Source organism: Rhineura floridana, chromosome 14 (assembly GCF_030035675.1).
Source record: "Rhineura floridana isolate rRhiFlo1 chromosome 14, rRhiFlo1.hap2, whole genome shotgun sequence".
In the NCBI taxonomy this organism is placed as follows: Eukaryota; Metazoa; Chordata; class Lepidosauria; order Squamata; family Rhineuridae; genus Rhineura; species Rhineura floridana.
Genome location: NC_084493.1, coordinates 36279731 through 36297555, shown reverse-complemented (window position 1 = coordinate 36297555; position 17825 = coordinate 36279731). Strand labels below are relative to the sequence as shown.

The following is a 17825-nucleotide window of genomic DNA, read 5'->3' as shown; positions in this document are numbered from 1 at the left end:
ATTTACACTGAATCAGAACAATCAGAATGCTATTTGGGACTGTTCTGTCACATTATTCTGAAAGTCATGTTGTTCATTTTTACTTAGGACAATCCTGCAGCCAAGTTTTTCACAACCTGACATCCATATTCTGCATCCTATTAATGTGAACCTTTCTGTGAATCGCAACCTGGCTGGAACCTGGTATCACAAAATACCTGTGATGGAAATCAAAGGGCATCTAGATACAATGAATGTAAACTAATTTCTGTTTTCAAAGGCACACTTGTACACTTCTTCTTGTTATGATAGACCTCTTCATAGAATGTTAGGCTAAAGCAATGATGTGGAGAAACATGCAAAAAAATATGCAACAAGAATTGAACCACATGATCCTCTTCCTGCTTTTTATTATTACATTGAGGCCCCTGATTGAGGGAGAGCAGGAGTTCTCCTGTGAACACATAAAGAGACCCTGGATTACAGGCTAAATTAGAAATGACAATTCTTGATTGGTTTTATAGATATTAGAAGTGATTTTTCCTTTATGATTTGCATAAGGATTTTAAAATCTGCGTGTTCCTCAGTACCAGAATCAGCACCAGAGTTCTAAATGCGTGTATAAGAGTAAATGAAATTTCAGAGGCTTTGTTACCAAGGCTTTTGTAAGGGTTAAAAGCCTCATGGAGTTCACAAGAGGAGGTACATAGAGGTTTCTGTCCAAGGAGGAGGAGTAGCCATAGCAATACTTTTTACATGGATTGTGTTCAGGAATTGGGGCCCCATGATTGCAGTGCTATGGATACAAGAATGAATCCAATACTGGAGATCTCTCTGGCTTGCAAACGACTTTCACAATGTGATAGGGAAAGTCCCAATATATGCTGCAAATACCTGTCTTTACTGGGACAATATAAGAATGGTCCCTGACATACACTGATCCTTGAATATTTTGATGGAAGCTCTCAAATTTTAAGAGAAATAATTTTATTCCATATGCAACTCCTTAGATTATTCTAAGTCAAGAGGATTTGAATGTTCTGCTTAAAGTAGTGACAGAAAACCTTGCTGAAGCAGACCAAAATACAAGTGTTACAAAGCCTATAGCAAAAATTGAAGGTAAGTTGGACTTAATGATAAAATGTGTTTTCCCATTCCTTTTGTAGATAGATTTTCCTTTGGGTGCTCCTTCTTATTGCTCAGACTTATACTAGTTTTTAGAAGCTAGGATCCTAAGAGAAGTAGTAGTTCTGAGATTCATCAGATTGGCTCTTGCTTCTTGAATGAAATAGCATGAAAAGAGGGTTGGAACTAATTTTCTTTTTAGGTGTGAGCTTGAATCTTTGTGATTTATTTCTGTGGTACAAAAGGATATTGTGAAGAACAAATAAGGGCCGTCTAAGCTATTTAGCAGTAGTTTTTGGGTTTCCCTCTCTGTTGGTAACTAAAATGAATAGCTAAACGGCTTCCTCTGTAGTTTTTTTTAGGAGCTGTTTAATCAGAGTGGCCCTGAACATCAGTAAAGTAGCTGATGTCCCATAAGAAAAGTATATTCCCATGGATTGTATTGAAATGTGAGCAGCCGGTTTCCATCCCAGCTAGTTTTTTCTTTTCCTTTTGTGAAATTTGTCTTGACTTATCCAGGCCAGCCAACAGCTTTTGCAGTTAGTAGAGAATTACTTTTTGTGTGTGGAATAACCATATTTTTTCCCCAAGTGGAATTTACTTGTCTTTAACATCAGCAGGCAATAGAAAAGAAATGGCAATACTACTGGGATCTCAGAAAGAAATTCCATTGGAAGATAACTTACTGGGTGCATCAAGAGAAATCTTGCAAGAGGGCATTACCAATATACTGCTAAACTTTGAAATCAAAGAGGTATGATAACTTGTTTGTCTTTGTAAGCCTAAATGTTTTGTTTTATTTATGTTAGAGATTGTTACCTTACCATGTAAAAAGCAACATCCAAGAGTGGTGTTTTTAGCAGTGTAAAATATGCCCATTTGGAGAGATTGGTAATGTCTCTTATTTTCAGGTACAGACTAGGTTCTGGTTTCCCATTGCATGAATGAGTTGTGGTGTGTCTTGGATTCTTGTACTATCCCCTCCCCACTCCAAAGAGGAGATTTAAAATGTTTGGCTTTTAAACTGTTCCCAGTGTCGTCTGAAAACTTGGTTTGTTTAAACATTGCATACTGAGAACAAGAGAGGTTTCAGATTCTGACTGGTTCTCAAACCATAGTTTAGACAAAACACAGTTCCGTGAGTTCAGATGTCATGGGTAACCGGTTTGATTAGAAGTTGAATATGGGAAGCTGCCTTATATTGTTTTCAGACCATTGGTCCATCTTGCTCAGTGCGATCTGCCTTGACTGGCTCTCCAGGGTTTCACTTGGGTCTTTCTCAGTCTTATTCATAAGGTGTCATGTAGATGTCATGTGTCAGGGCTTCAACCTGCATAAAAAGCATGTGCTATACTACTAAGCATAAGCTTCTAGTCTCATTTGGGTGCAGGAGGGGTAGACTTGATTTGGCTTGTTCTCATAGTGGGAAGCCATGGTTTCTCATTACATCTGAACCAGGCCTAATTGGATTATATTTGCTATTGGAAGGATCAAGTTTATTAATTTGCCAGGCTTATTTTGTGCTAACCAAATGCCCAAGCCTGGAGGCTTATGTGTTTCATAGCTAATGGGGAATTACATTTATGCCTTCTTCTGTTGTGATGAATGGATGGCATGTGGGTTAAGGCTTCCCTCTACTGCCTGAAGATGGGAAACACAGGTCTTTTTATCAACAACTTGCTCCCCCTTCTCCTCTTGATCAGTCAGTTTCCTGTCTTTTTCCTAGAGAAGTCATGTGTGTGTTTGTGTGTGTGTGTGTGTACTCCTCAGATGTCTGCTCCTTGGGCTTGTCTGATATTTTTGTGATACCATGTACTAGCTATGTGAGACTTGAGTGCTGGGGGGAGAGAGTTGTGTGGGTTTCCTTGTTTTATTTTCTGGGGTTTTTTTTACCCCAGACTAGCAGTAGTAGTAGTAGTAGTAGTAGTTATTGTTACTACTGCTACTACATTGGGTCCCTGGCCTCCATCTGTAATTGTCACTATTCCTTATTTTTTCTTGGTTGTCCTTGTGTGGTAGTCAGTGTGTTTTGTGGTTTTTATAAGCTGTTAAAAAATCCCAACAATCCATCATTAGCACAGCTGAAGTCAAACACCACTTACCCAGTTTCTGCCATCGCCACTTTCAACTCCTAGGTGAAAGAATTTCATAATCATGGAGGCCATTGAGCCTGTCCCACCATGAGAGGCCTTCTTTGGTATCTACTCCATATTCAAGTTACGAAGGAGGACACCTTCTGGCAGGCTGTACTAGACCTCAAATTCCTGAACCAGGTCATGGTGTATCGAAAATTCAGGATGGAAACCTTGTTATCAATCAAGGAGGTTCTTCATGTGATGGACCACCTAGCTTCCATAGTTTTAAAGGAAGCATATCTCCATGTACCTGTTCACCCATGACACGAAGTTTCTCCTCTTTGCTTATTGCCAGCAGCATTGTTAGGCCCGGCTGTCCACACCAAGAGTGTTTACTAAAGTCATGGTTACCCCGGTGGCCCATCTTTGTCTCCAAGTATTCATGTCTACCTGTATTTTGATGATCTTCTGCTTAGCTCACCAACTGTTCAGAAGTCTCACCTTGACATCCAAATGACACTGAGGTACCTGGTGGCCTGGAGATTCATGGTGAAATTTGAGAAGAGCCATCTTCAGCTCACGTAATCCGTGACACACCTGCTCATGCTCTTGAGCACCAAGGATGGTCTGATTTCTCCAGAGAGAGCTATCAAGATAGTCAGCAGTTTCAGACCTGTTAGACCTATTACAGAAGAGATCAGTAGATATGATGCACCTTGCTAAAGTACTGGGATTGCTTGTGTCAACAATTCATTTGATACCGTGGGTGAGACTCCATTTTACACCACTTCAGTGGGGTCTTCTGGTGTTTTAGTCTGCTATTGCAAGCAAGCACCATTTGTGGTTACTGCTGACATCAGTTGTCCACTTCTTGCTCTGACATGAATCTGAGGAATCTCACTAATAGACCCAGAGGGAATGACTGTGACAACTGATGCCAGTTTGACAGGCTGGAGAGCTCACTCTTGAGGCAGTAACATTCAGGTCAGAGTCCGAATTGAAGTACACTGTGAATCAGCTTGAACTTTGGGTGGCTAGACTTGCCTTACAACACCTCGCCTGTCTTTTTCCGCTAGACCACACCACTGTAAAGGCACAGTTCTGGAAACTGCACTTTAAGAAGGATGCAGACAAACTGGAACAGGTTCAGAGGAGGGCAACAAGGATGATCAAAGGACTGGAAACAAAGCCCTATGAGGAGAGACTGAAAGAACTGGGCATGTTTAGCCTTGAGAAGAGAAGACTGAGGGGAGATAGCATTCTTCAAGTACTTGAATTGTTGTCTTACAGAGGAGGGCCAGAATCAGTTCTTGATCATCCCAGAGTGCAGGACATGGAATAAAGGGCTCAAGTTATAGGAAGCCAGATTTTGACTGAACATCAGGGAAAACTTCCTAACTGTTAGAGTGGTATGACAATGGAACCAATTAGCTAGGGAGGTGGTGAGCTGTCCAACACTGAAGGCCTTCAAGAGGCATACCTGTCAGGTATGCTTTAATTTGGGTTCCTGCATTGAGCAGGGGGTTGAACTTCATGGTCATATAGGCCCCTTCCAACTCTACTATTCTACGATTCTATAAGATGCAAGGTAGAACAAGATTTGTAAGTCTGTAACAGGAAGCAGTCCTACTAATGAACTGGGCAGAAACTTCCCAGCAATTTGTGGTGGCAGAACACACAAAAGGGGAGATGAACATCCAAGCCAACTTCATGAGTCAACAATAGGTCCAGTTGGGTGAGTGGAGGTTGGCAACAAATGTGTCTTCAGTCAAACTTAGGAAGGGTCTCAGTGTCATTTGCAAATTGTCTGCTTTAAATTCCAATGTCCAGAGGCAGAAGCTGAGAGAACTACCACATGCATTTCCTCTGATTCCTCTTCTGTACAAGGTGTTGAGGAAGGTCCAGGTGGAGAAGGCACACATACTATTGGTGGCTCCATTGTTGCTGTGGCACTTTGGATTTTGGAGATCCTACAGTTAGCAGTGGTTCCTCAATGGTATATTCCTTGCCAGCAGGATCTTCTCACTTGGGGACCTCAAATCCACCCAGATCCAGAATGAAAGTTGAGCAGTGGAACCTGCAAAGAGCTGGGTTGTCTTGAAGCAGTGATCAGAGGTCTTTTTACTTCATGGCATCCATCATCTATCTAGATCTACTAAGTCTGCTTGGAAGACCTTTGTAAAATGATACAAGAACTCAACAGTTCTGTCCAAAAAAGACTTCCATTCAGGACTTACTGGAATTCCTGCAGCAGGGGCTGGCTATGGACCTTAGACCAGCTACATTAGAAGCAGGCTTCTGTTTTATCTTTTGTTCTTTCATCATCTTCCTCTCAACCATTGGGGTCTCATTCTCTGCTTAAATGTTTTCTCAGAGGAGCAACACTTAAGTTACCAAAGGTGGTACATAAACTCCCTTCATGGGGTGTGCACAGTAGTAGGACCTAAACCTACAAAACACTGCAAAAGCCCCTAAACTCTGTTCTACATAATCTACTTTAGTTAAAGGTACTATTTGTAGTCACAATTATGTCTGCAAGAAGAGTTTTAGATCACACAGCCCTCTCTGTAGCTAAACAGGTATGTATTTTTCTTTTTGATAAGATGGTCCTTAGGATAGACCCCTCCTATATTCCAAAAGTAATTTCCCATTTTCACAGACAAGAATAATAGATTTTGCCAACCTTTTGTCCTTCACCATCTCATTTTTTAGCAACGGCATTCATTTGATGTAAGAAGGGCTCTCAAAGTGTATATTCATAGGACAAAACCATTAAGGCAGTCATATTCTGTTTATTTCTTTTCACCCTAATACCATGGGACAGAAAGGAGTGAATTCAACAATGTCTAGATGGATTAAGGCTTACATTATTTTAGCCTATGAATCTTTAAAATTACTTGTACCAAAACATTTCAGCCTCTTCAACTAGGTCAGCCACAACCTCAGCAACCTTTTATGCAAATGCATCTCTACATGAGGTTTGTTGAGCTGCTACACCAATTACCCTTATTAGGCACGACAAAATAAATGCACCTGCAGAAAGCAGCCTTTGCTAGGCAAGTCCAACAACTATTAACTTTTCTTGTAGCCATTGTTTAATTTTCCTACCCTAAGAGGGGTTAGCTGTAGTATATCCCACAAGTCATCCAGTTGCCATCACAGATGAAAGAACTGTTATTTTCACCTGAAGGGTGATTCTCTGCAGTTTTGAATGGATGGCATGGACTCACTCCCTTGGGATTCGGCTGCCACTTTATTCATGTACATAGTTATGAGTTGATGGGGCTGTCTGTACTGTACTTTGTGTATGCACTATGTCCATGAGTATGGACCTACTCCTTTAGCTTGTCATGAACTGGACTGATCAAGAGTAGGAGAGGAAGCTAGCTGTTGACAAAGACCTGCATTTCATGTCTTTGAGCTCTAGAAGACCTTAGCCCACATGCCATCCATTCAGCACCACAGAAAAACACTTTTCAGGTGAGAATAAAGGTTCCTTCTCATTCCCCTGCAATTCATACCGTTTGACGTCTGAGGAATTAAATTTGCTGCCTGGAGGTGGCTTGGCAAAATAGAATATAATGGAAACTGTAGAAATAAGAGAGCCTGAACTGTAAATGGTTGATTTGTTGGATCTGTAAATGCATTCTAATGCCATTTTTAAAATGTCCTCTATTTTTCTTTTAGGTTGTATTAACATTAATGAGACAAGTAGACAAGGAAAACCGCCCTTTGCATATGTTAACAGTGTTGCAGCTTGGAACTGAAAGCAGAATTAAAACATATGACATGACTGCTACAGCATACCTAAAAAAAATCCACATGAAGTGCCTTGAATTCACTGGTAAATCATGCCTAACTTAACATTTGGCAAAATGGTGTAATTCAGGTGGTGCAAACAGTTATTTATGTGACAATATTAACTTACAAATTCAGTTTTCCCAAATGTTCAGTTTGTTGTGGTAATGTCTGATTCTATATCCATTTAATTAACTTAATCTGTTTTTGAATGTTAAAGGTTGTTTTTCAGGACATCTTAGCTGCTACTGTGCCATAAAATTCACTCGACTTTTCAGTTATTGTAATTGAGTGGCTTTTCTTGGGTTTAAATAAAATCTATTCCAGGAAACTTGTTATGAAAAATAGAAAATGGGTGTCTGTATAGTTCTTGTACTCTGTAAAATAGCTGTTGGGTACTTAGCTTTTTCAAAGAGCTTTCAGATTTTTAAAACAATTTTATTCAGACGTTCCTACTGGAGCTAGGCTGGCTTCCCAGCTGCAGGAATTTTTGCTAAAGACTTAGGAACATAAGAAGCTGCCTTTATAGACTGTCAAGCCATTTGCTCATTTCACTCTTAACACTAGCAGGTATTGGTTTTCCGGGGTTTTAGACAGGAGTTGCAGTCCTACCTGGATATGCGGAGGGCTGAGTAATTTCTGCGTGGAAAGCATGTGCGACTTAATTAAAAATGATTTGGGGAGGAGTTACACACACACCTGCCCCTTTCCAAAACAGAGCTCTAATTACAATCAAGAGAGGTCAAGAAATGTGTTACTGTAATGAAAATTTGATAGTTGCTGGAAGAACGACTTTTGAGACTTGAATGGTAGCTCATTTAACTTAATAAGCTTATTTATCGTTTCTTCGTATATTCTAAATTTCTTAAATTCCATACACTGGTGTGGGGAAGTTAATACAGAAGGCAGACCAGATCCCTATCCTCCCCCGCCCCGCAAGCCAAGTCTGACAAGTGTGCAGGGCCCCCACTTGCCAATCTTAATGTTCTTGGGTGACCTGTTCTCACTGGTACAGTTTGAAATTAAATTATGCTGGTACAAGGGAACAACGAGCAGTATTTTGTAGCCATATGCACTGCTTTGAAGTTCTGACAAAATGCCACATGGATCTTTGTGCAAGCACCCATGATCAGCTAATTGTCAGAGCTTGCAAAAAGCCATGCTATGTAAGGCCTGATTGTCACCTCATTGTCATGGCTTTGTAGGTACAACCTTGTCTTTACTTACCCCATATCTGATGTCAAATATGATGTTAGATGTGGGGCGGGTGGGTGTGGCTTGGCCAAAACTGCCTCATGGGCCAACTAGGGTGGTTCCCCTCTGCTGTATAGCATTCCATTAAGACACATTGCATCATTAAATAATTACACCATTTACTGTATTTATTTACCTTACTCTGCAAAATTAATAATATAAATGAATCAGAGCTCTGTAAATATGCATTCTTATTTTATCCACAGATTCCAAAGGAAATCCTCTGGATATTATTAGTTCTTCAGATGAATCTGGCGAGCATCTTTTAAAAATGGAATATATAAAGGTTTACTTTTTTTTTAACTGAAGATCACTGTGGGATTTAATAAGTCAATGTTGAAGTAACAAGGTCAAAGCTTTTTATGTTCAGTGATGTGGAGCATCAAAGTTAAATAATTGGAATTATATAAATGTTATGATTAATAGAACATTAACTGCTCTTAATAATAAGACTAAGGCCACTTACCTGTTTGTTGAGTGATACGTGTTTCTGTGTTTGGCTAGCCAATGCTGGTCCTGGTCTGATTCAGCAAGGCAATTTGTGTGTGAGTGGCAGGGAGAGAGGGAAATCCAGTGGGAGGGGGAGAATGGCTTTAGTTTTTAAGATCAAGCAGAGAGGCAAGGCTCCGATATTTCCTGGAGGCTATTACTTCCATATCCTTTCTTGCCGTACAGTCCTGGAAGTTGTGGCACACAGCTCAGCCATCTGAATGGCACTTTTGGGAGGGCAGCTACTTGGTGCTCTTTCTGTTTGGGTTAGTGCAGAGACATATAAACGTTAGGCACAGGATCTTCTGTTTCATTCTTGATGTTGTTTCAGCATATGTGATGATCCGAAACTTTGATTCTTTGCTTAGGCTGATGCAGATGGACCACATTTTGAATTGATTTACCAAAGTATAAAGCAATCACTAAATGTAAGTATTAAAATGTATTGGCATGGGGCATTCGGGTGTAAATTTTGTAACAAATATTAACTTAATCAAAGGGCTTTGGATGAAGTCTTGGCTGGATTTGACATGCTCATAACAAGTTTTGTGTGTGAGAGAAATGGATGCAAAGTTCAATTTATATACCAGCCTTTATAACATTTATCTCAAGGCAGTTTATAATGTAACTTTTGTTGTTGTTATGTGCCTCAAGTCGATTATGACTTATGGTGACTCTATGAACCAGTAACCTCCAATAGCATCTGTTATAAACCACCCTGTTCAGATCTTGTAAGTTCAGGTCTGTGGCTTCCTTTATGGACTCAATCCATCTCTTGTTTGGCCTTCCTCTTTTTCTACTTCCTTCTGTTTTTCCCAGCATTATTGTCCTTTCTAGTGAATCATGTCTTCTCATGATGTGTCCAAAGGTTGATAACCTCAGTTTCATCATTTTACCATCTCCCTTCTGTTTTTCCCAGCATTATTGTCCTTTCTAGAGAATCGTGTCTTCTCATGATGTGTCCAAAGTAGGATAACCTCAGTTTCATCATTTTAGCTTCTAGTGATAGTTCTGGTATAATGTAACTTAAACATTATGAATTTGTTCACACAAGATGTAGTGATGGCTGTCAGTTTGGATGGCCTTAAAAGGGGATTGGACAAATTCATGTGGGATAAAGCAATCAATGGCTACAAGCCATGTAAGTTCTGTTACCTCCAGCGTTGGAGGGAATATGAGTTGCTGGGGATCTCAAGGATGGGAGGGCTGTTGTGCTCATGTCCTGCTTGTGGATTTCTCATAGGCATCTGGCTCTCCACTGAAAAAACAGGATCCTAGACTAGATAGGCTGTTGGTCTGAACCAGTAGAGCTGCTGTTATGTTCTTCATAATAACATGCTTTTTTGTGATGGAATTCACCAAAACCAGCACCTCTTTTTTTCCTACTCATAGTAACCATTTTGTGCTGGCACTCCTAGCACTTTCATTAAGGTATGAGTATTGACACCTCATTTTTTACCATCCCCCCCACTGATAGTAACTTATACAATAAAGTAATTAAAAGTAATAACATTAGCACAATACACAAATTAAAGCATCATGACTTCAATTTTTGATACATACCATTAGTAATCAAACTTCAAAAAACTTGCTCTTAGGCATAGAATTATAGAATAGTAGAGTTGGAAGGGGCCTATAAGGCCATTGAGTCCAACCCCCTGCTCAATGCAGGAATCCAGCTTAAAGCATACCCAACAGGTGGCTGTCCAGCTGCCTCTTGAATACCTCCAGTGTTGGAGAGCCCACTACTTCCCTCAGTAATTAGTTCCATTGTCATACCACTCTAACAGGAAGTTTTTCCTAATGTTTAGCTGAAATCTGGCTTCCTGTAAGTTGAGCCAGTTATTCTGTGTCGTGCACTCTGGGATGACTGAGACGAGATCCTGGCCCTTCTCTGTGTGACAACCTTTCAAGTACTTTAAGAATGCTACCATATCTCCCTCTTCTCTTCTCAAGACTAAACATGCCCTACTCTTTCAGTCTGTCCTCCTGCGGCTTAGTTTCCAGTCCCCTGATCATCATTGTTCTCTGAACCTGTTCCAGTTTGTCTGCATCCTTTTTTAAATGTGGTTTCCAACTGGACGCAGTACTCAAGATGAGGCCTAACCAGTGCTGAATAGAGGGGAACCAATACTTCACACAATTTGGATATTGGACTACTTTTAATGCAATCTAAAATAGCATGCATAAATAAATAAATTTGCCTTTTTTGCCACCACATCACACTGTTGGCTCATACTCAGCTTGCGATCAACAATAAGTCCAAGATCCTTCTCATTTGTAGGATTGCTCAGCCAAGTATCCCCCATCTTATAACTATGCATTTTGTTTCTTTTTCTTAGGTGTAGAACTTTACACTTGTCCCTGTTAATTTTCGTTCTGTTGTTTTCAGCCCAATGCTCTAGCCTATCAAGAGCTCTTTGAATTTTGTTTCCATCTTCCAGGGTATTAGCTATCCCAAATTTGTATCCTCTGCAGATTTGATAAGTATTCCCTGCACCTCCTCATCCAAGTCATTAATAAAAAATATTGAAGAGCACTGGGCCCAGGACTGTTTGAGAAGGAACCACTGATAAGCACTCTTTGAGTACAATTCTGTAACCTACTGTGGATCTACCTGATGGATATCCAGCCCACATTTAGCTAGCTTGCTAATCAGAATGTCATGGGGCATTTTGTCAAAAGTATTGCTGAAGTCGAGATACAGTATGTCCACAGCATTCCCACAGTTTACCAGGGAGGTTACCCAATCAAAAAATGAGATAAGATTAATCTGGTAGGATTTGTTCTTGACAAATCCATTTTGACTTCTAGTAATCACTGCATTGTTTTCACAGTGTTTACAGACTGACCACTTTATAATCTGCTCCAGAATTTTCCCAGGGGTTTATGTCACATTGACTGGTCTAGCTTTTTGCTAATCTCAGCTCATTCTCAGCTTTAGCCTTCCTGATGCCATCCCTGCAATTCTGTGCTACCTGTCTGTACTCTTCCTTTGTGACCTAGCCTTCCTTCTACTTTCTGTATGTGTCCTTTTTGTTTTCAGATCATCTCTAAGCTTTTTGTGAGGCCACATCGGCTTCTCTTGTCTTCCAGCTTTTTTCCTTGTTGGAATTGTTGGAATTGTGTCTTTAGAATTACCTTTTTTAGAAACCCCCACCCATCTTGGACTCTTTTTCTCATTAGGGTCACTTGCCATAGGACCTTACTTATCATTGTTCTAAGTTCATTAAAGTTGGCTTTCCTAAAGTCCAGGAGTCATGTATGGCTACACTCAGCTTTGGCTTCCTTTAAGATCAAGAACTCAAGTATAACATTGTCACTTCCTCTCAGAGTTCCCGTAACTGCCACTTCATCCACTAAGTCATCTCTGTTGGTTAGAATCAAGTCAAGGATAGCTGATCCTCTATTTCCTGCAGTTTCTGTAGGAGAAAGTTATCAACAACACAAGTAAGGAGGGGCTGTATTTGGCAGAATCTGTCTCCCAACAGATGTTGAAGTAATTGAAGTCCCCCATTACTATTGCATCATGCCTCCTTGAAACATTGGCAATTTGTTTTTCAAAAGTTTCATCCTTGTCTTCTCCTTGATTGGGTGGTCGGTAGTAGACTGCAAACATCATGTTCCTTTTATTTCTTGCCCCATATATTTTAATCCAGATGCTCTTGATGGGCTACCAAGCTCATCCTGATGTATGCAGGGATATAATTTTAACATATAGTGCAACTTCACCTCCCTTTCTATTCCTTCTGTTCTTTTTGAACAAATTACATCCGTCAATTGCTGTATTCTGGCCATGGGAGTCATCCCACCAAGTTTCAGTTACAGCTATCAAGTTGTAATTAGCCTCCTGTAGAAGAGTTCAAGTTTGTCCTGTTGTTTCCCATCCCATAAGGTGCCAGAGATCCTCTGTGAGATATCTTTTCTTTTATAGGTATCCTTTTCTTCATTGGACCTGTTACTACACACAGAAGCTTTGCTTTCTATCATGAATTTTTTCACATATGCCACAAGTGATCTTGTAACTGTTGATAAGAGAACTGATGTAAAGCAGCTATCAGAGGAGCCAAAAACTGCTGTTGCAAAACCAGGTATGATGATGTAGGATATCACTGTATCCTTCTAGATAACAAAGAGTGGTGGTGGTGTGTTAATTTATATAGTGCTTTGTATTTTGCTAATTGCTTCATAGGATTTAGCAACAGAAGTTATATGGAACAAAAGGGGATTAAAATGCCAATAACACTATGAATGTGGAAAGGAGAACAAAAGAATAAGCAATGGTAGTACAAAATGATTAGTGTTGAGAGCAGTGGTGAGATGTTTTGGGGAGGGGAAAGCAGCAGGTAGAACGGTGGTTTTTACTACTTAGCCATCCAGCACTTTTCCTCTACAACTCCTCCCCTTGGCTACTTTTCACCCTGCTGGGGATTCCGAGTCTTCATTCTTATGTGGGGACGTGTAGGGGAGAATGGTTGAGAACTGGAGTTGCAGAAGAAAAGCAGTGAGCGGTGAAAGGATTAAGCATGTCAACTACTGTCTCCCACTTCTGCCATGCAAATGCCCTCCCTCCACCCAAATTACCCCTTTGCACATCATTTGGGAATCCTGTGTGCATTGCCTGATGTGTAGCTCCAACTTCAGTGCTTTAGTCCCAGGGTCAATACTGGTTCATCTGGTTCATATGTAACAATCTCATCTTAATAATGCAATCTATGTGCTTGCCAAAACCTGCCTCACCTTACATGCCACCTTTGGCATTTCTATCCTGGTCTCTTGAAACCACAGTTTCTCATTAACGTCCAAACTGTTGCTTAACATTGGTTTATTAACCAGAATGTGAAACTAGGATCCAATTCTAGTTAGTGAAGTTTGGATGAAATGGAAAACTGGTTTAAAAAGACCAGGACAAAAGTATGAGCCAGTATGTGTGAGGAGGAGGGGAAGAGTAAAATAGGACAATTCATGGCTTAATAAACAATGGCTGTGTCCAAACAAACCCTGGGTGATAGCTGTACCATGAATATTGGCCACCATAGCTATTGAGAAGTTTCCTAACTTCCCATGAATCTTTAGAGGAATGCCATCCAAGCTGCTTGGTTTAGAAATGGAAACTAAAGTTGGCATCAAGTCATTCTCGACCGGCCACTATGACATCACCATCATTCTTCATGAAGGCAGAAAAAATGTCATCACTCCAAGAGAATTGCCCCTCTCTTGGAGTAATAGTTCTTATGTGTTTATTCACTTCTATTCATCGTTCTGAAGAATGGGGATGCAGTATTCGACTTGAAATATCTAAATTATTGTTTTATTTATTATTATTATTATTATTATTATTATTTAAATTTATATCCCACCCTTCCACCCAGAAGGAGCCAGGGCGACAAAACCACGAAAAACCACTCTAAAACATCTTAAAAACAAAAGTTTTTAAAAACATGTTAAAACTATTTAAAACGTATTTTTTTTTAAAAAAGCATTAAAAACATCTATAAAAGTAATTCCTACATAGATGCAGACTGGGATAAAAGGCTTGTTGAAAGAGGAAGGTCTTCAGTAGACACAGAAAAGATAACAGAGATGATTCCTGTTTAATATTTAAGGGGAGGGAATTCCAAAGGGTAGGTGCCACAACCCTAAAAGTCTGCTTCCTAAGTTTGCAATTACCACAAATTGTATATGGAAATGTTGATCTCCATTCAGGAGGTACTTCAGCCACAGCACTTCCTGGATTCAATCAATTTAACAGAAGCATATCTGCATGTGCTGTACATCTGAAACACTGTTGGTTTCTATGTTTCTGCTATGCAGATCAACATTTTCAACCCAGATTGATGCTGTTTGGATTAGCATCAGCCCCAAGGGTCTTCACAAAGATAATGGTGACCTTTGTGACTCAAATGTGAGGGGAGGGGATACATTTGTATCCCTATCTTGATGACATCTTAGTCCGACTGCCACTTTACAGGAAGCCTATCAAGACCTGAAGGTAACCCTAGCAGCTCTGAAGCACCATGGTTTTCTTGTAAATTCAACAAAGAGTCAGCTACAGCCTTTTCAGTACATACATCAGATAGACACCAACAAGGAAACCCTGTCACTTTCTCAAGAAAGAATACTCAAAAACAGAACAGTGGTGACCTGTTGATCAAGTCATCTGAGAATGTGTTGCCAAGGTGCTGGCCATCTCAAGGAATCTGTGCATTTTTCACTAGGTTGAGGGATGCTATGGACAGTGCAAAGTTCTACACCTAGGAAAATGAAACCAAATGCACAGTTATAAGATGGGGGATACTTGGCTCAGCAATACTACATACGAGAAGTCTATCATTGCATCCAGTTAACACAAACTGATACTACTGACCTATGCCATACTCCAGTGGTGAAGAAAAGTGAACAATCTGCAGAGAAATACCAATGAGAGATCAAGTTCAGGAGATCATAATAGATGACAGTCTAGCGGATTGGGGTGGTCACTGCAGGGGTCAAACAGTACCAAGTCCAGTTGGAATATAAATTGGTTGGAGTTGTGAGCAGCATAGTTGTCATTGCAACATTGTGTACTGGCTTTGGTTCTGAGGCATGTGATGCTGAGGACAGGCAATATTACTACCAGAGTACATCTAAAGTGATCAAGGTGGAACAGGGTCATAACCTTTTAGGTGTAGGCTGCACATCTGTTAGCTTGGGTGGAGAAGAATCTCACCTCTGTGGTGGCAGATCATTTGCAAGGAGTCAACATTCAGGCAGAATAGCTTAATTGATAGATTTTGATGCTGGGGGAATGGCAGCTCAACAAGGTAATCTTCAGAAAGCTTCAACACAGGAAGGTTGCAAGCAGATGTGTTTATGTCCAACTATCAACTTAAAAATGTTTTTAGAAGGTTGCTGCCACTCCTGGCAGAAGAGACAGACGTGCTAAACTGCCCATGGTCTCCTGGCCTGCTGTATGCCTTCACTCCCACTCTTCTACTAGCTTGAGTGCTCAAGAAAGTGTGTTAGGAAAAGTAATCGATTGTGCTGGTAGCACCATTCTGGACCAGAAGGCCATAGTCTTCAGAGCTACTATAGCTTGCCATTGAATCTCTGTGGAATCTTCTGGTGTGGAAAGATCTTCTGACTTAGGTTCCTCTGTGTCATCCCAACTGGTTGAGGCTAACCGCATGAAGGTGAAGTGGCGATGTCTGCCATGGGGTAATTTGCCGGCTGTTGTCTGTGAAGAAAAGCCTTTGTCTCTGCACTTTCATTTTGCCTACACCAGCTCAGCACGTATCTCCCACCAAAATCTCCAAATTTACAAGTTATTAGCATGTCTAACAGGGAGATGGAGAAATCCGGTGATAGTTTTCATCAGTTATAGCCATCAGCCAGCCCAGGGGAGTCTGTTGCCTTCCCTTGCAGATCCCAAAAGGTGTAATATTAATTATGCTTGCATCACTTAAGTCTTCTACCCTACAAATATATGAATCAATAGGGGAGTAATTTGTGTGCTCATGCAACATGGAACACATTCAATCTTCAAAGGCAGAGGTGACAATTTTCAGATGGTGTTGAAACCTAAGACACTGTGACAGCAAGCTTTATCTTTGTCTTCACCAGCTCTTCTTGGTTCACATCCTTATCCAAAGCAGTTTTTGAGGGGTGCAGTGCTGTCCAGCCCACAAGTTCAGCACAGATTTCTGACCTGGAACCTGCATACATTTCTGACAGCCTTGCAGTGTTATGGTGTTTCTCTTTCAAAGTTCTATTCTTTGTTGCCATTACATCAGTAAAATGTGTATCTCAAGGAATTTGTGCATTTTTCATTACGATTGAGGGATGCTATGGACAGTGCAATGTTCTATACTTAGGAAAAAGAAACCAAATGCACAGTTATAAAATGGGGAATATTTGGCTCAGCAGTACTACATGCAAGAAGGATCTTGGGGTTGTTGTTGATCACAAGCTGAATATGAGCCAACAGAGTGATGTGGCTGCAAAAAAGGCAAATGCTATTTCAGGCTGAATTAACAGAAATATAGTTTCCAAATTGCATGAAGTATTGGTTCCCCTCTATTTGGCACTGGTTAGGCCTCATCTTGAGTAGCGCATCCAGTTCTGGACACCACACTTTAAGAAGGATGCAGACAAACTGGAATATGTTCAGAGGAGGGCAATGAGATGATCAGTGGACTGGAAACAAAGTCCTAAGAGGAGAGACTGAAAGAACTGGGCATGTTTAGCCTTGAGAAGAGAAAACTGAGGGGAGATATGATAGCATTGTTCAAGTACTTGAAAGGTTGTCACACAGGAGGGCCAGGATCTCCCCTCTGTCATCCCAGACTGCAGGACATGGAATAATGGGCTCAAGTTACAGGAAGCCAGATTTTAGCTGAACATCAGGAAAAGCCTCCTAACTGAGCAATATGACAGTGGAACCAATGACCTAGGGAGGTGATGAGCCGTCCAACACTGCAGGCCTTCAAGAGGCAGCTGGACAGCCACCTGTTGGATATGCTGTAATTTGGATTCCTGCGTTGAGCAGGGGGTTGGACCCGATGGCCTTCCAACTCTTATGATTCTATGACAGATCCATTGATCATGCCTAAAGTAAACTCATTCTCTTACAGGCAGCAAGAATTTGTGTTGCCAGCATGATGTCCTAACCTTAAACACCTATCTGAAGAGGCATGGCATTCTCTAGATGTTTGTGGAACTATGAAAGTGTACCTAGTGAGAGCTAAATCTTTTAGTAAAACAGAATCCTTATTTGTATCTTTCCATCCTACTGCAGTGGGTCATAAAGTATCCCCGTCCACTTTGGCTAGGTGGATCAGAGCCTGTATTTTGCTAGCCTACGCTTCCTTGAAATTGACTTCTCCAACAGGCACACTTGCCCATTCTACTTGGTCAACAGCAGTGTGTGCTGCATTTTCAACCAATGCACTGCTGCAGGAACTATGCTGGTCAGCTACTTGGTCAAGTCAATTTTTTTCACAAAGCATTATAAGATGGATTTTTATGCTTCCTTGGAGACTGCTTTCAGCAGATGCATCCTTCAACAGGTTCTTCTGACCATTGGACTGCCAGCTCCTGCCCTGGGGTTACTAGAGTTGGCTTTAG

General features: G+C 40.7%; 1 protein-coding gene across 2 annotated transcripts in view; it reads left to right on the top strand.

The window, feature by feature from the left end:
• The window catches only part of VPS13C (vacuolar protein sorting 13 homolog C), a 225398-nt gene that overhangs the window by 107106 nt on the left and 100467 nt on the right, over positions 1-17825 (top strand). Inside the window, exons 34-40 of one of the 2 annotated variants that reach the window (XM_061595881.1) lie at positions 88-235; positions 990-1098; positions 1725-1858; positions 6867-7023; positions 8438-8517; positions 9089-9148; positions 12655-12811. In XM_061595881.1, the coding sequence (XP_061451865.1) occupies positions 88-235; positions 990-1098; positions 1725-1858; positions 6867-7023; positions 8438-8517; positions 9089-9148; positions 12655-12811 (845 nt within the window). Of the gene's footprint in view, positions 1-87; positions 236-989; positions 1099-1721; positions 1859-6866; positions 7024-8437; positions 8518-9088; positions 9149-12654; positions 12812-17825 lie in introns of both variants that reach the window. The other variant, XM_061595880.1, reaches the window with a different exon arrangement.